The sequence below is a fragment of the Polypterus senegalus genome, chromosome 7, assembly GCF_016835505.1.
Source record: "Polypterus senegalus isolate Bchr_013 chromosome 7, ASM1683550v1, whole genome shotgun sequence".
In the NCBI taxonomy this organism is placed as follows: Eukaryota; Metazoa; Chordata; class Cladistia; order Polypteriformes; family Polypteridae; genus Polypterus; species Polypterus senegalus.
This window is the reverse complement of record NC_053160.1, coordinates 173,017,595-173,038,606: the sequence shown is the minus strand read 5'-3', so window position 1 is coordinate 173,038,606 and position 21,012 is coordinate 173,017,595. Positions and strand designations below refer to the sequence as shown.

General features: G+C 38.3%; 1 protein-coding gene across 2 annotated transcripts in view; it reads right to left on the bottom strand.

Moving 5' to 3' along the window:
• The window catches only part of spock3 (SPARC (osteonectin), cwcv and kazal like domains proteoglycan 3), a 411,929-nt gene that overhangs the window by 251,852 nt on the left and 139,065 nt on the right, over positions 1 to 21,012 (bottom strand). The window contains exons 3-4 of one of the 2 annotated variants that reach the window (XM_039759614.1): positions 1,658 to 1,666; positions 1,481 to 1,520 (exon numbers count right to left, since the gene is read on the bottom strand). In XM_039759614.1, the coding sequence (XP_039615548.1) occupies positions 1,481 to 1,520; positions 1,658 to 1,666 (49 nt within the window). The remainder of the gene's footprint in view (positions 1 to 1,480; positions 1,521 to 1,657; positions 1,667 to 21,012) is intronic. The other variant, XM_039759615.1, reaches the window with a different exon arrangement.

The following is a 21,012-nucleotide window of genomic DNA, read 5'->3' as shown; positions in this document are numbered from 1 at the left end:
GGCACTCCAGCCACCTTAAGAAACCTCACCCTGTTCCTCACCTACTCCTCCTCCTCCTCCTCCTCCTCAGGGACCAAAAAATTTGAAATAACACTAAGCTACATGAGAATTAAGAAATATAGTTTAATGATAATATTAGTCAGTAAAACAAACCCTAATAAAGCAGTGCCCTTCACTAAATCATACTGACTCGCAACAGACAACAGAAAGGAAAGAAAATGACCAGGAGAATCAAAAGTCAAAGAACAGGCTACAGGTCAAAACTGACAGTCATGAAGATCTGTCATCAAAGCCAAAACATTATCAGAATATTTGGAGTCAAAAACAATAGCAGGTATTTGAAAAACGAGGAGGACGGAATAATGATCAGTTAATGCAATGTAATGAGCTTTATCTGCCAAGCTCTGATACCCTAGAAATGCTTGGGGTGACATTTGTATCATATTCTGGGCAAGATCTCCATGGAGACAGCAAAAACAGAAACTTATTTCTCAAAAGCGCAAGCATCGAAGAAAAAAAAAACCTTTAGTACATGCACAGCGTGCTGTGATCTTACTTATCCTTAATTTTTTGCTCTGCCACCAGGACGAGCTTTGACCATTTTTCCAATGCATTATGCAGACCGAGTGTTCAGTGCAGGTGTGAATTTCTCATGTTTTCCCAAGATTTGCATGGGCTACTCACACCACAAGATGAGTTGGTTCGGCCAATCTCAGCTCCAAATTAGCCCAAAGACAAAATGTGCCCTGCAATGGACGAGTATCGCAGCTCATATTGATTACCATGTTATGCCTAATAGTGCTGTAGGATTGCTACATTTATGTTGTTGTATTAATTGATGTTATTAAAAAAATAACTTTAATATTGTAAGATATGGCCGGCCATTCATCCCAGCCAATACCCCCAAGCCACCAGGTGGAGCCCTCCTTGCAGCATGGAGGTCCCCAGAAGGGCATCATGGACAATGTGGTTTTTATGCACAGCCCTGCTGGATGCCATGGGGGCCACAGGAGGGAGCTGCAGGGAGGACCGAGGGCTTCTTCGTGCCCTGTGACCCATAGGTTCGTCATAGGAAGAGCGATGGACTTCCGGGTTGAGGAAAAGGGCTATTTACCCTGACCCGGAAGGAATAAAGACTTGTGGACTGTTGGGCAGAAACACCTCCGGGTCAGGGAGTATAAAAGGACTATGGGAACTCCCAGACAACGAGCTGAGTTGGGAGGCAGGGAGGCTAAGCGTCTGGGAGTGGAGGATTGTGATTGAGTATTGTTTATTTGGTTTATTGTAGAATAGTGGAGTGGTGGTGCTTTGTGCACATTATTGATATAATAAATATCATTATTTGACTTTTACCTGGTGTCTGACGTGGTGTCTGAGGGTGCAAGGGTGCGAGCAAGCACCTAATCTGTCACAATATATAATAAAATTCTTTTTTAATACAGTGCACTTAAAGAGATAACAAATTAGAATTGTGTATTACCTTGATCAAAAGGTTTCCCAGGATTCCATGCTCCTGGTTCCTGAAATAGAACATATTTAAAATGAATGGCGCATTAGTTCATTGCAAAATAACAGGGACAAGCAGGCAAAACACATACTGTAAATACTGCACATACATATATAAGAGAAATTTCAAAAAGAAAGAAATCATACAAACCTCCACCTCCTAGAAATGGGAGCAGCATTAAAATAAAAAAAAAAATGATAATCAGAACATAAATCATCACAATTTTTATGAACAAATTTCGTTAGTAAAACATGTTCATTAATGTTACATTTATTTGTTTTTTAATAATAACGAGAGAACAAAACAATACTGTACCAGAATTCTTTTGATAAAATGACGCTATATAAAGCCTACCCCATGAGTACCATAATTCTATATAATTTTATTCTCAGCAATCACAGGCACTTTGTATGGCACTCATTCTTTAAGGGTGATTTTTTAATCTGTGATTACAAAATTTGGAAACACTTATGAGGGATATGAAAAGAGCAGTGACATTGAGCCGAGGTCTCAGGATCCTTAAAAGACAAGCCACAAACCTGGTGTGCCCTGTAAAATTTTTCGCAAGTACACTAAGTTGCCAGAGAGGTTCTTTAGGGTGATCACATTGGGAAACCATTTTTGGTTCTCAAAAGACCCATCCACATGAAGGTTCCAGAAAAAAACTTTTATTTATATAGATCTGTAACCGGTTCTATACAGTGAATAATCCAGAACAGATGATAACAGATTTGTAAAATATCAGCAGGTCTTATTAATATGAAAAGGACTCGTGTTGCATACGTCCAGTAACACAAGCTAAGTCCACGTTTTCTGCTAGTGTACTGCACACCAGAGGTTCTCAACCTGGGGCCATATGGCCCATTGGGTGCCACAGGATATTCCAAAGGGACCACAGGTGAAAATTACATAAAAGGGGGGCCATGACACGAAATTAGGGGGCCACAGAAAGAAGTGGGAAGAAAAGAAAACAGAAGTGAAGTGACCATGTTTTCCAGTGGTTGAATCGCCAAGCGTGCTCTGTGAGGCGGCAACATCGCTTCCACTTCCATCTTCCACCCAGTTCCTCACTCCAACCCCCATGGGATACCCTGGGGCGATTTCAGTATCTCAGGTGCGTGGCTGCAGCAGTGCTAGTGATATTTCTTCCTATGAATATTACAGGCATTTTACCTCTTATTTTTGCCATTCCTTTCACAATTGCTGTTGAAAATAATTGCTTAATAACTTTTATTTCCAATTTGAGAGTTTTTTGACCTTTTCCAGTCAATCTGCACGTTCAAAATTTACAATAGACTAATTTTGCAAAATTTTAAAGAATACAAAAATTTCTTTTAAAATGTGCATATTTCATTAAAACTAAAAAAAGAAGGTCCCTGAACTTAGCCTTTCAATTATCTTTATTGAGATATTCTAATAGGGGATTTCATCACAAATCATGCAAAGCATGTATATTAACTATCACCGATTTGACTGAAAGCATTATGTGAGACCCCTCATGTCTGAAATGAAATTACTCGCATTTGTTTTGCGAAATTCATACCAGTGTTGTAATACAGAATCAGGTTTCAGTGGTGTGAATTATTTACTGAACCAAATGCAGAATCGTCTTAACATAATGGACAGAGGTGATCTTCAGTTATCCCTCACAGCAATAGAAATTGATTTAAAAAAACCTTGTTTCTTGTCATCAAGCACAAGGGTCACGTTGATCGAGAAATACTTAAAGCAGTGATTCTCAACCTGTGGGACGGTCCCCCCTAGGGGGGCACGAAGATGTGAAAAAAAGAAAACAAGAATCAAAAATATGAAATAAAAACATCTGTTGAAACCAAAACAAATGAACTTAAACTACATTCTGATACTAGAAAATAAATATAGAGTTAGATAAATGTCGATAAAAATTAAGTAGGTATAATAAAATATGCATCTACATTTCAAAAAAATGTTAAGGGGGGGGCACGATTAAAACTGTTATGAAAACTCGGGTCGCAAATACTTAAAGGTTGAGCAACGCTGACTTAAAGTGTACATTGAGAAATTATTGTATGCAGTTTGCATTGTAATGTAATAAATTGGATTGTGTTCCAATAAAACATGTTCTATTTATAAACAAAACATTTGAATAGCTACCCTTCTACCAGAAAGATAGGTGGTCCACAGGAAGAAACGTGGTCGAGAAGTGGTCATGGTTGAAAAAAGATTGAGAAACCCTGCTGTAGACCACTATTCACTAAAGATTTCATTTTTTTTGTCAAAGGTATGGAGGTCAGTTCTGTACACTTCCTAGTTTCCAAGACTGGATAAAAGTGGTGCTGGCGTGTGAGTCCTACAATAAAACGTTTTCCTGGTAAACAAACTTGCTTATGGTATTTAAATCTTTGATTTTTGCTTAGTGTTTACATTTTTAATGACAGATTGGTTTAAACTTTAAATTGTAACTGTGGCTTTTTTTGAAATACATTTAATTTCCTGATCATCTTCAATAAAAATTCTCACTGTCTCATTGCAAGTCAGACAAATGGCCGTATAAAGAATGATGTCCCTTGAGTACACGTCATGAGTGACATTAAACATATTGCGGACTGCAGCTACACACTGTTGAGTCATTTCGATTTGATTCTGCACATAGATTTACACACAGTGTAATGGCTCAAGAGTTATTGTGGACAGGCCCAGCTGACACATGTGCTGTCCCAGAACAACAGAGAAGTAAGACGTAGTAAAGAAAACAAATCAACTTTCTGAGGATCCAAAAACATTAAGTCAAATCAGACTCAAAAAGCTAGTAGCAAAGGCCGTTAACTAAAAGGGAATCAGAAGTTCAGTGAACGCAAAATAGTCTGGGGGGATTAATGTGGAAATTCAGACAGAGAATGGACCAAAAATGACCCTTTTCGTTATTGGTGTCAAGGTTGTGACCCTCTGGCTGACACTTTTATCCAAGTCAGCTTGTAAAATTTGAGATGCCATTGGTTACTTTTTTTTATTTTTCCAAATGGAGCCCAGGCGGGTGACGTGACTTGCTTATGTTCACAGAGCCTCAGCACCTACAAGCTCTGGAGTTAAGTCCAAAGCCTTAACCACCATGCCACACTGCCTCATTAGGCAAAACAAAGCTTGGATTGCCATGTTCTATGATATTTGCGTATTTATTCAAAATTAACACAACAGTAATGCACTATCATTTACTTTTATTGAGCAACCATACATTTGTGGGGAGCCAGATCCTGTTTCTACAGCAATGGTGGCATCAACTCCTCACAATGTGCACTCGTTACACTGAACCAATTAGGAGTCACAAAGGGACAAAGGGAGGGGGGTGGCACTTATTTTTTATAACACATTATGTGAGGTCTTTTTTAACTCATATGTCCCCTTACATGTTCCTTCTATGATCCTTTCCACCTCTGTGACCTTCTCTGCCTAGCAACCCTTTTGCTAGCTAGGCAATCTGTCACACCATGTAATTGTGACTTAAAGTAACGGCTCTTTTAGCCTAACAAGCTGGTGACAGAAAGGGAAGTGTGGGGGGCAAAAGCTCTTTATGCCACCCTTTATGAAGATGTTACTTTAGGGCACAGCAAACATTTCAAGTTTAAAGGGATAAGTAAAATTGAATTATAGTAAAGTATCTAAAACCAAAACTAAAAGTAAATATTGCAATGCTCCATTTACTTTATTGATCTGATTTGTATGACATTAAACATAAATTGCCTATTCTTTCAAGAAGAATAAACCACTGAGCTAAAATGAAAACACTGCCAGCTTAATATTTAATATTTTCAAATCAGTATAAAAGCACAGTGTGTTCTGGCATACCAAATGTAATATAGCTCTGAAGACAAACATAAAACACCTGCGTCCATATATTTCTAGAGTCTCTTCAACCAGCAGAATGGCACAGTCTCACATTCCCACGTCACTGCTGCAGAGATCTTAGTTAACATCCATCTCTAACAAGATGAAGCCTGAATGTTCTCCACCAGCCTGCTGGGGTTCCCTCTGGCTTTTTCCCACATCCTTCGGTAATGTTTCTTTAATTTAATTAAATTCTACATAAAGGAGAGAGAGCATTGCTGTGAAGATAAGTATGCTGTATGACTGTCAACTGGGATTCCATCCAAGTTTGTTAACTATCTTAGGTCAAATGCTGCTGAGATAAACTTAATTTCTCTATTAATATTAGTGGACTTAGTGTAATCAGGAAATAAATGGATGGATGGATGAATGGATGCATTTTAACAAGAACCAAGTATGGCTGTCTGGCAACTGTTTTAGTTTGTCAACAAGGAACAAACTTCTAAATAATGGAGGTGACCAGTAGAAAAAAGTCAAAAGTGCTAGCAAAAAGATCAATACTGATGGTCAATCTTTTTCAATAAAACTCATCTGAAAATCAATAATCAAAGTTGAAGCCAAAACAAGAGTCTATACCATGTTTCAAGAGCGCAAAACCGCTATCATGCGGAAATCCACAAACTCGGATGAATGGCAAGTGTTCATCATGAACTATACGTCTACGAAGGTGAATATACTCAACCTCACATCTCCAGGTTGATGGCCTAACAACATGGCAACAACAATTCCACTGATGAAACAAAGGTGGTATCAGAAAACAATGCCAAAATTTCATAACAATTTTAGAAGTACGCTGTACAAAAACAGGCTAAAAATAATTTGCAAAAAATTAATAGTGACCATAACAGGAACACTGCAGTACATTTTGAATAGCCCACTTCATATTTCACAGGAAAACAAGCTGTAATAGATTTGTTAGGTGGCACTGTGATCTCCTTCTTTGGGAGGTGTCATTGTTTCACGTAGGTCCTGCCTATGACGTTCTCCTGGTCCTTTTTCAACTTTACCTTGCGTAGTTTAAGCAGGATCTTGTTCTGTTCTGTTAATCCTTTGTTTTAAGCTTGTTAAGTTTATGACTTGCAGCTTTGTGTCTGTGTTCAGACTTCCTGCCCCTTTCTAGGTCAGTTTAATTGGAATTAATTATGAGTCAATTATGTAATGACGTGTCTTTAATAATGAAAAGGGAGTAACGCTTGTAGGCATCGCTCTTGTTTGACTAGCAGCTTTTCTCCCTTCAAATTTATCTCCTTCTCAGATTAAAGTTCTGTTTATCTGTTTGTCTTAGGTCACTTAATCACTTCTGTTTCTGTTTTGTTTTATTTAGTTTTTCCAGGTCTCTGTAGAATTTTATTTTATTTAGTTTTACAGTCTTAGAAATTTAGGCGGGTTCCTTTAGAGACACTGTCAACTTGTCCATAATATCCATCCATCCCGCTATATCCTAACTACAGGGTCACGGGGGTCTGCTGGAGCCAATCCCAGCCAACACAGGGCGCAAGGCAGGATACAAACCCGGGCAGGGCATCAGCCCACTGCAGGGCGCACACACACACTAGGGACAATTTAGAATTGCCAATGCACCTAACCTGCATGTCTTTGGACTGTGGGAGGAAACCGGAGAACCCAGTGGAAAGAGAACATGCAAACTCCACACAGGGAGGACCCGGGAAGCGAACCCGGGTCTCCTAACTGCGAGGCAGCAGTGTTACCCACTGCGCCACCGATGCCACCACTGTTCATAGTATAACATTGTCAATCTCGCTTAATTCAGTTCAAAATCACAAGTAACCAGAAGTCTATACCAATACCAATAATTCTGATTACACTGGACAACACACTTTTCAAAGGTTTTGCTTCCTGAAAAATCTGTGGCAATTATGACAGGCAGCTAAAAGACGAAAACAGATATAACTTTCCAAACGACTGTATCATGTACGGATTTGGAGAAGCATGAGTTTAAATTGTACTGAATTTAGCGTTTTTAATAGCTTAATGATGCTGACACAAGGAGGCTCTGATTGGTACTCTTTAGAGACTGAGCGACAAGTATGATCATATGGGCTTGCAAGTTAAAAAAAACAAGATCCAGACTTTTAATGAACTCTTAGGCACAGCCATTAGCAGTATGTCTGTCTATGGAGACAGTGTCGACCACGTCAAGAGGTTTACTTATCATTGCAGTGACATTCATGTCTCTGGTGACTCTTCCTATGAAGTCAGTAGATGGATTGGGAGAGCATGGGGGGCCATGAGGTCACTGGAAAAGGGTGTGTGATGCTCCTGATATCTCTACAAAAGGATGAAGGTCCAAGTCTTTAGAGTCCTGGTGCTTCCTGTCTTGCTATATGGTTGTGAGACATGGACGCTATCCAGTGACCTGAGATGAAGACTGGACTCCTTCAATACTTTGTCTCTTTGGAGAATCCTTGGGTATCGCTGGGTTGACTTTGTGTTTAACGAGTGGTTGCTCATGAAGTCCCGAATAAGGCACATTACCTTCATTGTGAGGGAGAGTCAGTTACGGCACTACAGCCATGTGGCAGGATTCCCCGAGGGTGATCCAGCTCACAGGGTCCTTATTATTAAGGACCAGAGTGGCTGGACCAGGCCAAGAGGACACCCATTTAACATTTTCATAGGGAAGGACTGGACTGTGTCTCTGCCTTGGTGGTTGCCAACCAGGATCCCAAACTGTTTCATTGTTTGGTGCAACGCACTATGCCATTGCATGCTCTCCAACCTAAGCTGAACTGACCTACTGACACATTCCATTAGTTCAATTGAGCTCAAAATGTTTTGTTGCGCATTTTCATTTCATTTTAGCATCTGATGCTTCTCGTTTCAGTGCCCAACATTTATTGGCCACCAAGGAAGGATTCTATTTGCTCAGAAAGTGCTTTTCCACCATAGCAATATCCTGGTGAAATGTTTCGCCATCTTTGTGACTGCACCAAGATGAACAGGGAAGAAGTCCAAGCGTAAAGTAGAAAATTAATCTTCTGCAACATGTTCTTCTTCATGGTTTTTTATGCTTGGAGCATATTATAAATCAGCTGGATGTGTTTTGGAACTCAGTAAATGCCAAGAATATTCTCAACAACATTCTTGAATACCTTACATGTGATTTCCTATGGAACCACTAGCAGATCTTCGAAGTACTTGTCACTGGTGACGTGTCTGATTTGTGTCGTCAGTTATTTGTGGAAACGTCGGTCTCAAATATCGAAATCCTTCGCCTTCCCTGTTCATTGCTTTCATGGAATTTTAAATCAGTTCAAGTTTTATAGGAAGGGAAGACAAAAAATATTTGCTGGTAGTTTATGTGTCACATTTTTTTTGTCCTGGAACCTGCGTCTGACTTTGAGTTAGTTGTCTGTGCCTGTCAGTGTGAGAAAGAAGCATTGAGGCTCATGGTTGATTTAATGAAAGGATTATAGCCAGGATTTTAGCTTCATTTTTATGGATTTATTAATTGTTAGACTTTAAACTTCCACCACATTCACCTGTTGTATGGAATCTTTATTCAATGAAGATCACACTATACCGTCTGAACACTTGTTTGTTTAAAATAAAAGCACAAAGAACTTTGCATCTTCCCTTGCTACGGTATGTGTCCTCATTGCATAGCTTATCCTCAGTTAAGGGCAGGAACTGTGGAGCCACCCCGGACAGTTACATACACACAGTCTCACAGCTGTCATGGTTGCCAAAGGTGCACCTACTAACTCTGTTTCTTCTCCTCCTTCTTCCTCATCATCTATAACCACTTCTATCTGGGGTCGATGTTCTTGATCGACCTTCTCCACCTAGCTTGGTCCTGTACCTCTTCCCCATACTTTTTACTTTATCCATCCACCTCCGCTTTGGCCTCCATCACTTTCACTTCTCCTCTACTTCCTTTCCCACCACTCTTTTCCAAATATATTAAGATGTCCATGTCACTTTAGCCTAGTTCTAAAAAGTTCAGAAGTTCTATTTCAAAGGTCCATCTACTAAATACTTTTTATTTTGACATTAAAAAGTCTTTTTCTCTTGATCAAAAAAGCCAAATTAAATCCACTATGATTCAGTGTTGTATAGCAACAAAATGTGAAATTCTCTAAGGAGTTAATTTTATAGTCACTATATATTTTCACACATTTTGAGAGTTTTATGTCCACTTACATTGCAAATCTCAAAGATCCTTAGTTGTCTAATATAAGTAAGTGTGCGTTTGTGTGTGTAAGACCTGTAATGGGCTGCTATTCCTGCCAGGGCTGATTTTTGCTGGCTGCATAACATTGGCTCTCTACACCCCAACACTGGAATTAAAGGCTCCAAAAAAAAAAAAAAAACGGTCAGCCAGCTCTCCTGCAGAAGTCTCATTTGTGTGACAGGACGAGGTATTATTGTGTGCCTCAGTTTCAAGCCTTCAGAAAGCTTTGCATGCCTAGCAGTTCATTTAAAGGTGACATTCAGAGTTCGCACAAACACATCCTGTCATCATGATCATCAAGCATCACCATCACCTAAAAAGCAGAACTCATTGGAAAATTTTTAAGGTGACCTAACACGGGTCCATTATTTTTAAAAACTACCAAAAAAAAAAAAAAAATCATGATACATTTCCTTTCATCAGACATACAACAGAGAGTGTTACAACAGAAGAAGTTTGTAGGACTTGAAAGAGCAACACTTTACACAGTCTTGCTTACTTCAAAGGAAACTGGTTTGTTGCATGGAGAATAGATTTTTTCAACACTTTCAAGAGACATTTTTCTTTCTTGCAAAAAATGAAAAAAAAAAAAAAACAGTTTTCTATGCTTTTGTCTCTTTTTTTTAATACTCCCCCCACCCAAAGAGTGCTAAGGTAAAAACAAACAGATGCATTCAGCGGATATGCTTTTCTTTTTTCTATATATTAAGATGCTTCTTAAGACGCAGTGGGAAGAATTGTGGTTAGATGCAACCCCAAAGGAATTCATGCAACATTAAATGAATTAAAGGAATTGAAGGAGCACATACTCACTAAATGAAAGAAAAACCTTTTGTGCGAGATATTTTCTGCCGAATTTCGACATATGCAAATAATAAAAAATTTTACACGGCATATGCTAATACATTGTAACTTGCACGGAAAGCTTTTTTTTTTTTTAATCCTACCACAATAATTTTAGGTTCACCTGTGACCTCTTGAATTAATACCAAGATAGAGAATAAGTGGGCATTCCATCTGATGGTGGAGTGGTGGGGATGTAAGATAAGAGTTGCTAAGAGTAAAATTTTGGGGCAGCGACCGTCTTGAGAACTAACCTGATGAAACCTAAATGGAAGAAGGACAGACAGAGATGTGGGGAAACAGCGTTCCTTCTTTAAATCGATAGAATAAAACTGCAAGCTTTCATGCTGCAGAGTTAGGCCGGGATTATACTTCACACAACGCAACGTGTGCACCAGCGGACGCTACTGCTGCACAAGTGTTGTACTGTTTATACTTGCGTGCGTACTTTACGTAAATTTGGAAGATTCCCCCAGGAGGCAGTGCAAGATATCATCACGGTGAGAAAATGTTCGGCTTCGCTGTGTTGTGAATTGTCTGAAATATCCATTAAATTCTGTGGACACTTTTCCACAATCTCTGAAAAGGATGTTTATTGATTACCGTATATATTCACGTGTAAGTCGGGTCTTGAAACCCAAAAAGTCAATCATAAAATCAGACCCTGACTTATATGCCCATTCAAAAATGCAACACTTCATTTTTTTTTTTTTTACATCTTCTTGCTTCCTCCAATCTCGCATCAGTTTCTCAAACACATCAAATTTTGTTGTAGCAGTGCAGTGTCCAATGTCTTTTGCCACTAAAACGACTTTTAATTTAAAACCAGATTCATATTTTCTTCTGATCGAACAGTCGTAGATAAGGGATGGTCTTACGATAAAGGTTTATGAGGGTTTGAGATACAAAAAACACAAAACAGTGCAAACATTGCTTCAGAATAGTTTGTGTATTACCATGTGGTCACTAGGCACAATCCATAGGAAAAAAAGGCAGTGTGCTCAAGTGGTTACTCTCTCGGACTAATAGCGTGAGTTTTCCACATTTGACTTATACGACCGACATTATAAAATACTAGAATTATGCGGTAAATCAAGCCCCGACTTATCCGTGGGAGAACTTAAACGTGAGTATATACGGTATGTCTATCAATCCAGGGATGTGCCCATTCCAGCAAGCACTGGGTGCAAGACAGAAACAAAATTCCTGGACTGGGCATCCACTCATCGCAAACTGAACACAAGCATACACAAACACTAGCGTCATTTTAGTGTCACCAAACCTCAAACCTTCATGTCTTTGGAAGGAAACTGGAGCACACCGTGGAAACCCACCAGGAAAACATGCAAACTCCAGGCAGGGAACACCAGGGATGTGAATCGCTGCGAGGCAGCAGTGCTACCTCTCAGCCACTGTGCCGCCCCCACATGTGTAATTATTAACAGTATTCATTATTTAAATGAAGTTAACGATTTATCTGTAAAATATAACATACGTGCTTTAATGCATTTCATCATGAAAGCGATATCAAGTATAAATCTAAGGATTCTAAATGTACAGAGAGCTGGAATATCATAAATTTAGGTTTCAGGAGGAAGCCCCAGAAGCACTTAGCAATTCAGAACTGGGTCGATTTTAAGAAGATGTTTACTACGGTCTACTTTAATGATAAAATAAACCACAAGGTTAAAGTGGACATTTTGATATTAAAGCTGAAGTTTCTACTTTAATCACAGAACAGACCTTTTCACTGTGTCCTTAATTTTTTTCTCTGTGGCTTAAATACACTGCCGTACATTCCGATGCTGTTGTGAATGTGTAAAAAAAAAAAGAGATAGCACAGAAGATGGTATGTGAGACTTTTTAAATGTATCGTGTCATTACATTTTGCCTCACCACATTGAACCATTCATCAAACATCGAAGCAGGCACACCGATTATGTAGGATCCGCATAGCGGCTTTTTGTCACATGTAGATAGTAAACAGCGACTCTAACATGACATTCCAACTTGATCACACTGCACCCCCGACTTTTTGGTGGTATTGCAACTCGCACACACGTCACGTTAATTTCTGAGGATGCGCTCAGAGGAAGCGTCAAATGGGAACAAGTGGCAGCCATGATGCGTGCATGTAGATGTTCTGAGTGTCAAGCATAAACCAGCCCTTAGTTTTGCTCATTTTGCACCATTCAAAATTAAAATCCAAGAGAATTAACATTCAAAATTAACATGCAATATCTTTTGAAAATCTCTAATTCAAAGAATTAATAAAAGTTGTATTTTAGATGGAGTACATGGTGACACATGGGGTTAGCAGTGTCGTGTTTGTAGTTCCCAGAGGTTGTATCTAAATCCCAGCCCAGTCACAGTTTATATGGAGTTTACTTGTTATGCCACTGTATATCAGGGTAGCTCACTTTGCTCTAACATCTGAATTATTTTTAATATTAGGTTCACTGGCTACTCCTAATTGTCCAAGAATGAATGAAAGTGGCCTTGTGTGTTAGTGTGCCCTACAATGGACCACCCAGAATTACAGCATTTCCAATTTAGCACCTATGCTATTAAGGATATTCAGTGGATGAATGGATATAATTTAGACCCTGGGTGGCATTGCTTAAAACATCTCATGCAAGTGCTTTCCATGCTAGCTTAATCTTTTTTTGTGAGTGATTTGTTGTGAGACACCTGTAAATTGGCCTTTTCGGTCCAAAAAGATTAAATGAAGAACTGCTCAGACATTCTCCAGCTGTCAGGGATGTAAACAAGAGTATAAATAGGATGCATCTTGAACATAAAAAAAAACTGCTGTGGCTGATTTACTGAGGGACTGATGAGTGTGTCTGTCAAATCAAATGTGCCAGAACTGTTAGGTGACATACTAACTAAGCACAATAACATGAGCACTACTTTTCAGAAATGTTTTTCGTATTTAATTTTGCTTTTGCTGCTCAATCTTTCATGAGTATTCATGTTGTTAGTTATTTCCAGTAAGAAGCCACAACAAATATGGATGAGATTGTTTAACTGAAGTCTATCCAGTATTAAAATGTGATGCACTAAAGCTGCCAACTATTTGGTTGAAAATTGCAGGAAGGATGTCCGAAAATTGCAGTTGCCATATGTGACAGAACATATGTTTAACAGTACCATTTACAGTACCCTCAGAAACATCTTTTTGTCTTGAATTATTTACATCTAATTATGCTGCTAAATCAAATTCCAATGCAATTATACACAGTAGACTGTGGCCTATGTTCTTGTCTCATTGGGTTTTTCCCTCTAAGTAAAACTCTGGTTTTACTCTCACATTCTGAAGAAATGTGTGTTGGGCTGGCTGGCAGCATTAAGTTAGGCCCATTATAAGTAACGATGGATATGTGAGTCTACACTTACACCAACACCTTGTCCAGGGCTGGTTCCTGCCAGGAGTTTGATTAAAAATGGGCCAGCTTCTGGATACTTAGGATCAAAAAATTAGTTTAGATTGATTCACTACTTGCAGGTATCAATGAATAAATGAGACGTATTGGTCACACTACCAGAATTTTCCTACTATTTCCGGTCATAGTCTTCATTTTCTTAAGAAAATTGTCACAGATTTTGGACAGTTGCAGTTGCGTTACATAGTGTATAACACCCCCAAAGAGCTCTGTGACTTGCAAAGTCAAAATCAAACTGCTTTGTTTTTATTATAGTAAGTTATTAGTTGTAGGGATGGACTATTGTGCCATTAATACAATGGCAACAAACATTGAGTAACTTTTGTGCGGCTGCAAGGAAAGAAGCAAAGACAATGGTTTTAAATATACCAATGAGGCATAAACTTCTCAAACTTTAGCTGTCAGAGTTGTATTTGAGTTGTTGTGTTTGAATTCATCATACCACGCAAGAGTAGTGATGGGCTTTTCCATTAATTTTACTGATTCGATTCTTTCAAACTACCTAATTAAGTGACTCGATTAATTTGATTTTCTTGATTCTTTTGATTCATTAATAATAAAAAGGAAAACCTTTTAAATTGTGGGAGTATCTCCCTTGAAGGAGTCACAAATTCATCATTATTTATTTAATTATAATAAACTGTATAATTTATGTTTATTAAATTATATATTAAACATGCTGGGAATGCATATTATACAATATTAACCTCTTTGAAAATACGGAACATGACAATATACTGAAAAACAAATAATTAAAATAAGACACTATGCTTGAGAAGCATAAGTAAACAATAAATGGACAATGATTCAGTTTGAACCTGAAAGAATTTGTTGAATGTACAAAGGGACATATTAGTTTAATATTTTGTTTATACATTCTGTTTCAAACAATTCCAGTAACAAATTGTATTAAACAAATAATTAAAATATTCTAATAGAAGTGAGTTGCTACTGCATTGTATTTATAAGATCAAAGAGAAAATGGCACAGTTCCCTATATAAAAAAAATATATAAGTGAAGTGAACAAGAATCATGAATCAGATGGACGGTATCACTTGCACATGTGGTTTACGCATCTAAACAAACAAAGCTGATGAAATTATGCATGGCTTTTAGCACTCCTGTTGAGCTCTATTGAATCGATTCGTTCATGCTCGCGAATTGATTCTAATGACTCATTGAAAAGAGTCGTTCAAAAAGAACAAATTGTTTGTGAATCGTGCATCACTATGCCAGAGTGGAAAAAGAAAAAGGATGGACCAAGATTGTGGCTTAATCAAGAGTGGTCCGTTGATTGGCTGCCAGAATGAGGTAATATTCAGTCTGTCACATTTCAACACTTATCTGGAATTGTGAAGAAAATGTGGAATAGTGTAATCAGTCACCCTCTGAGATTCCTGGTCATGTAATCTGGCACATTCAGAGACAATGAGGCTCAGCAATTGCAGGTTGACAAGCTTCCCAACTGTTAAACTAGACATGAGCACTCAAAGCAACTCAGCTGAACTGCAGCACAGACACTCTCTGCCTGCCTTTTATTCTTCTAACCACCTTCTTCGAACAGCCTGTTGACACAATGAAAGAGAACAACTGCTAGATGTTATTTACAACAGACTAGGAAATGTGTGTGGATTTTGAGACATAAACTAGAACACAATGGTTTCTAAACAGACTGTGGATTACTATCAAAAAAAGATGGCTCAAACAAGAATTGAAAGTGTAATGGATGGCATACATGGACTAGGGTTCAGCCAAGGACGGAACAGGGACGTTTATTCTGCCAGGAGGCCAATACAGGACTGGGGAAGACACTTGCATACTAGCATTTTATTCTCTGATATGCTAGATGGTAGTGTCCCTGGGCTTTAGTACCTTGTAAATTACCCTCAGGGCACACTGGGAATTGCAGTCCCAGAGTGCAGACCTGTTGAGTTCTGTGGGTGCCGCATGGGGACACTGCAGGGATGTTTACAGTAATCCCTACTTTATTGGACTTCTGTCAGACCTGGAATTAATTCCTACGGGTATTGCTGTGGCAGTGGAAGTACTCCTGAGTTTCATATTAAAATAGCTGCTCTACCTCAACCAGGTGAGTTGGAGTCGGGTGAGAGACAACAAAGCTCTCCAGGGAGGAGTGGAGAAAAAGGGAGAGAAAGAAGAGAAGAGTATTGGGCTTGTCTATTTATTACAAGGAAGACTTTGTTAAGGTAAAAGAAGTATAATAAACTTTGTATTTACAACCAGAATTTGTGTCAATGTGGTTGTGTCTGGGGTTGGGAGTTCTGCAATACCCCATACAGGTCACAAAATGAACTGTTTACATGAGCACAAAAATTCAGCTGCAATCAGAACACTGAAAGAAAGAATCAAATATGTGACATACATTTTTTTGAGCCATTATCAGAAAATCAGAACTTAAAGTACTAAACAAACACTTCTTCACAGTTCATATCCATAATCTTGGACAAAGGACAAAGGGTGTTGTACTTGATTTTAAGTAAGTCTCTGTGATGCTCAAATTATGGTGTTTCCTTGGAGGTGGTTTCCGAACAACTCAATTCTAAAATGGAGGCAGGATGAAATCAAGAATTTTTTTTGTAAGTATAATTTTTCTCAAACAAAGATGCTAAATAAAACCACATACATGAAAATGAATCTTGTAACTTCTGCTTTTAAAATATTAAAATACCATGAACAGAAAAAAAATGTACTAATGAGAACACAGAGGCCTTCCAATTCTTAACATCAACTAAAAGTTGTGTCAGGTCATGTGGTATATTACCAACTTCACCTATAAATATAAATACCAAAGTAGATTTATATTTCAATATTAAACAATTAAGTGACTTTATTTAAAAGGTATTCAAGTTTATTGCTGTAATAATTCAAGATGAGCTCAGGTTTATCTGAATTCATTAAATCACATTGACCATCTGTTGTTACTTCAAGAGTTCAAACTAATTAAAAAGAAACAGACCTGAATACATAGAAGGCAGTAGACAACTGACAAAGGACAATTCTGTCCAGCCATCTATTTATTTTAGGAACCAACTCTGAACAGGACACCAAGATCACAATTCTATGATAGAACAGAGGATCTCTGGGGAACAGTATACACAAACAGTACCCTCTGAAACACAATGAAGTTTTTCTTTACAACTGAATTATAGACACAGGGAATACGTTACCAAGTTGTGTGTTGAGCAGTAGGACTCCTGTACTAAGGTCAGGCTATTTGATTTATGGAAAAAAAACCAAAGGCGCTTGCGGTGATGTGTGATTCAGTTACAGTCTCTGGTTCTGATATTTTGCTAAGACAGGATAGACCCGTGGTGTTATGATTAAACTACTTTTGTTAATGTGTTTGCATTTTTCCTTTATTATTTTGAGAGAGGAGGAGGAGGAGGAGGTTGGGAGTGTGTGCCAATTACAGCACATTGCCGCACCCACCACACAATGAACCATCCGGATTAGGACCCGAGTGCATCCAGGCAACGGGTGACACCTCAGCACCACACTGGAACAGCGTGAGTTTTTTTTAACAGTGACTGGAGTGCCAATCCTGCCACCAACCCGCGAGTTTTCCCTGCAAGTTGGAAGATCTGCTTGCAGAACCGGATGCATTCTACTTTAATACTTATTTTTTTGGGATGCAGACCTTTATTTTCATTAGATTTTCAATAGGAGCTTTACTTTCAGCGTTTTTATTTTATTTTATGATCTTGCATTTGATTCCATATCTTTAGCTAGCGTGAGTAAGTGCATTTTTTTGGTGAACTAATGTCCCATACAGACTTGATCCCTGTGTTGAACCTAACACTAGGCCTCACCACTGGATATTGCAGGTTCATCAATGGCTGTATGAATAGACTCAAAAGTCAAGTAACTTGCAGTTCACTGTAATTATAAGGATAATAAATTGTCTTTTACTCCGTTAAAACTAAAAGGTTTGTAAAAATTTGACATTTAATGTTATACATTTTGTAATTGAATGTTTTCTTGATTTGGAGTTAACTGTTTCATAAGAATTTAAATATGAAAGCCCACGTGTGTTTATTCTGTCCCTGAATGTGATGGCAGCTATGAAGTATGTCAACAGCATCATTCATCAGAGTTGCTAAAGGCTGTTGTTTCAAACAATCCCATATGGCTTTAGTGAGAGCGCAAACCATATCAGTCATTGCAGTTTACCCCGTAGAGAAAAATACAAAGCATTGAATTCCATCTCATTCACAAAACCTGTCAGCATTTGAAGAGTGTATAGTCCTAGAAGATCTAAACAATAAACTTTAAAATTCAATGTCCACTCTTGGGGCTACTGTGTCGTCAGTGATTAACGGATAAATTGTTAAAAGAAAAGATATCAATTAGCAGGCAAACCAACATTAATTAACTAGTATTTTCCAAATGCATCAGATTGACTTTGTACTCTGTTCCAGAAATGCTTTAGAAACCACAAGCAGCACAAGTACAACGAGTGGGTAAGAACATTATGAGTTTAATGTTTAGCTTACATATGAATAATTAAGGGGAATGCACTTAGATATACAGTAGGTGATAGGATGGTGTGGCAGCCACATTGGTTCAGGGGAACAAGTTAGACACCAGGACAGTTCACTGTCTTTGCAGAGTTTGCATGTTCTCCTCAAGTCTGTGTTAAATTTTCTCTCTTTGTACTGCAGGATTCCTGCTTAACTATAAAGATTTGCAAGCTAGGTTATTTGTTGGAGAACTGCAACTGATGTGTGTGATTTTACATTTTGATAAACTGGCACCCTTTCAGATTTGATTCCTGCCTCAAGTCTTTGTGCTATTGCGTCAATTTTAGGCTCCTATGAACCTGAACCAAATTGATTTTGTTCAGAGGTGGATGAATGGTAAAAGAAAAGGGAAATATAGTGACTCAGTAATACGTCTCCACCGCTCCATGGCCAGGGTTTAATTTTTAGCCCAGTCTGGTCCTTCAAAGTTTTAGGTTTGATCCTACAGGTATGGATGCTAATTGATGACTCCAGATTTCCCCATTGAGAGTGTGGGTGTGCATGTGTACAGGCTGTTATTGAGTTTCATCACCATCTCCTTTTGTTTTCCACCCCAGGTTTGCTGTGACACTACAACAAAGTAAGTGGTTGCAGAAACTGATGGATACTTAGATCCTGCTAAAAACTGTCATAAAAGTTATTAAAATCAAATACATAATTAACTCCTGTAATCAGGACCAGGATATATGGTTTTCTGTCCATCTAATCATGTTCGAATTGAATGTCACATTCTAATAATAATAAGGAAAAATTACATCATCTTTATTATATTTTTTTAGAAATATGGAATCAGTTGCACTCAGCTTTTGAAGTTTCTAAACTGCTTTGTATAACAATAATTTTTTTTCCATCACCCTCTCGGTCCCTTTTTGGCTTTCTTTCTCTGGTAAAATGCCTAACATCACATGTATCCTTTAGTTCAGCCTTAATGTCCCTTATGCTTACACCATCCAAGCATTTACTTTCTTAACGTGATTTATCCTGGTCAAACCAGTTAAGAGTATAGACATGGCTGAAAATATTGGGTCCTTGAATTGCATTCAAAGAAATCACCACTCTCCTGAAAAGTACTCATATTAAAAGGTCTTTTGTCATCCATTTGTCCATTTCCATGGTTTGCAGTGGAGCAAAACAAAAAAGTTTTGAAAAGAATTCAATTCTTGTTTAGTCAACGAAGACATTCCAAAATTGCTGGGATAAAATTATTAGAATTCTTTAGAAGAAATGTCTTGTAGTGATCCTTCAATCAGACATTGTCATTCAGACAGTGTCAATGAAGAAAAAAATTCAATCAGCTGTTTCGTGTCACACTAAATAAGGGAAAGAGAAGGAAAAGAAGGCTAGAGAGGTGGACAGATAGCAACAGCTAAGCATGGTCAGCATAAAGATCATCTTTAAAAATCTGGATGTTCCTCTGACCACTGTTGTCAATGTTATCAAGAAGTTTAAGGACCAGGGGCCTCATGTATAATGCCGTGCATAGAACTCGCACTATAACATGGCGTAAGCACAAAAGCCGAAATGTGCTTATGCACAGAAAAATCCAGATGCAGGAATCTGTGCGTTCACCAACTTCCACGTTCATCCCCTACATAAATCCCGATCAGTGTGAACAGTAACGCTCGTGCATGCGCTTTATGTAACGCCCCAACCCCTCCCAGAATTACGCCTCTTTGAATATGCAAATCAATATAAATCGCCCTTAAGCTCAGCCTTCTGTGAAAATACAATGGGAAAAGCATGGGGGAAAATATAAGAATTTCAGCGAATACCAAGTGGAGGCAAAGGAAAAACATACTATTTGTTCAAATAACCGTGGTATAATCAACAAAAGCATAGCGTGTTGGAGAAACTTTAAAGCTCATGTTCACAAAATCGCACAGTGCCGGAAATAAAAAAGACGTCACATATCAAAGTCGCTGTGAAAAGGCGAGTTATAGCCCACTGTCTGAGTGTCATATGAAAGCTTATTAGGGTACAGAGAAAAAAAAGCACACAGTGGGGAAAAAGCACGAAATGTCAACTTCAATCTCGACATTTCCACTTTAATCACGTAGTTTATTTTGTCATTAAAGTAGAACATCATAAACTTCATCTTAAAATCGTTTAATTAACCAGTTTCTCAAATCACATCGTAATTAAAGTAGCACGTTAAATACTTTGTTTTGTATTTGATCTTCTATGTGCTCTATGTGTGTGAATCACTACTTGCTTCTTAAACCGGCTCTCTTCCTCCAACTGGACACAGAATCCATTACATTCATGATATTACAGCTCTCTGAATAACTAAAATACTGAGATGTATACGCGATATCATTTTTATGATGATAGGAGTTAAAGCACGTTATTAAACATGGGTTTCACTTCGATGAAATAATTTATTGCAGCAGTACTCAGGGGCGGCTCTAGGCTTGTGGTGGCACTGGGCAGAGGAAGAATCGGTGGCTCCTTCACCCGCCAATGTCAATATGGTATCTTTTGCACGGTGGATGGCCACGTCCGTTGCAGACACTGCATAGCCGCCTCGTGCTCATGACACAAGCATTTAACTTTTGCCGAAATTTGTTGCTGCGTTTTTAGCTGTGTTGTTATTTTCTCTTTCTGTTTTATATTTAATA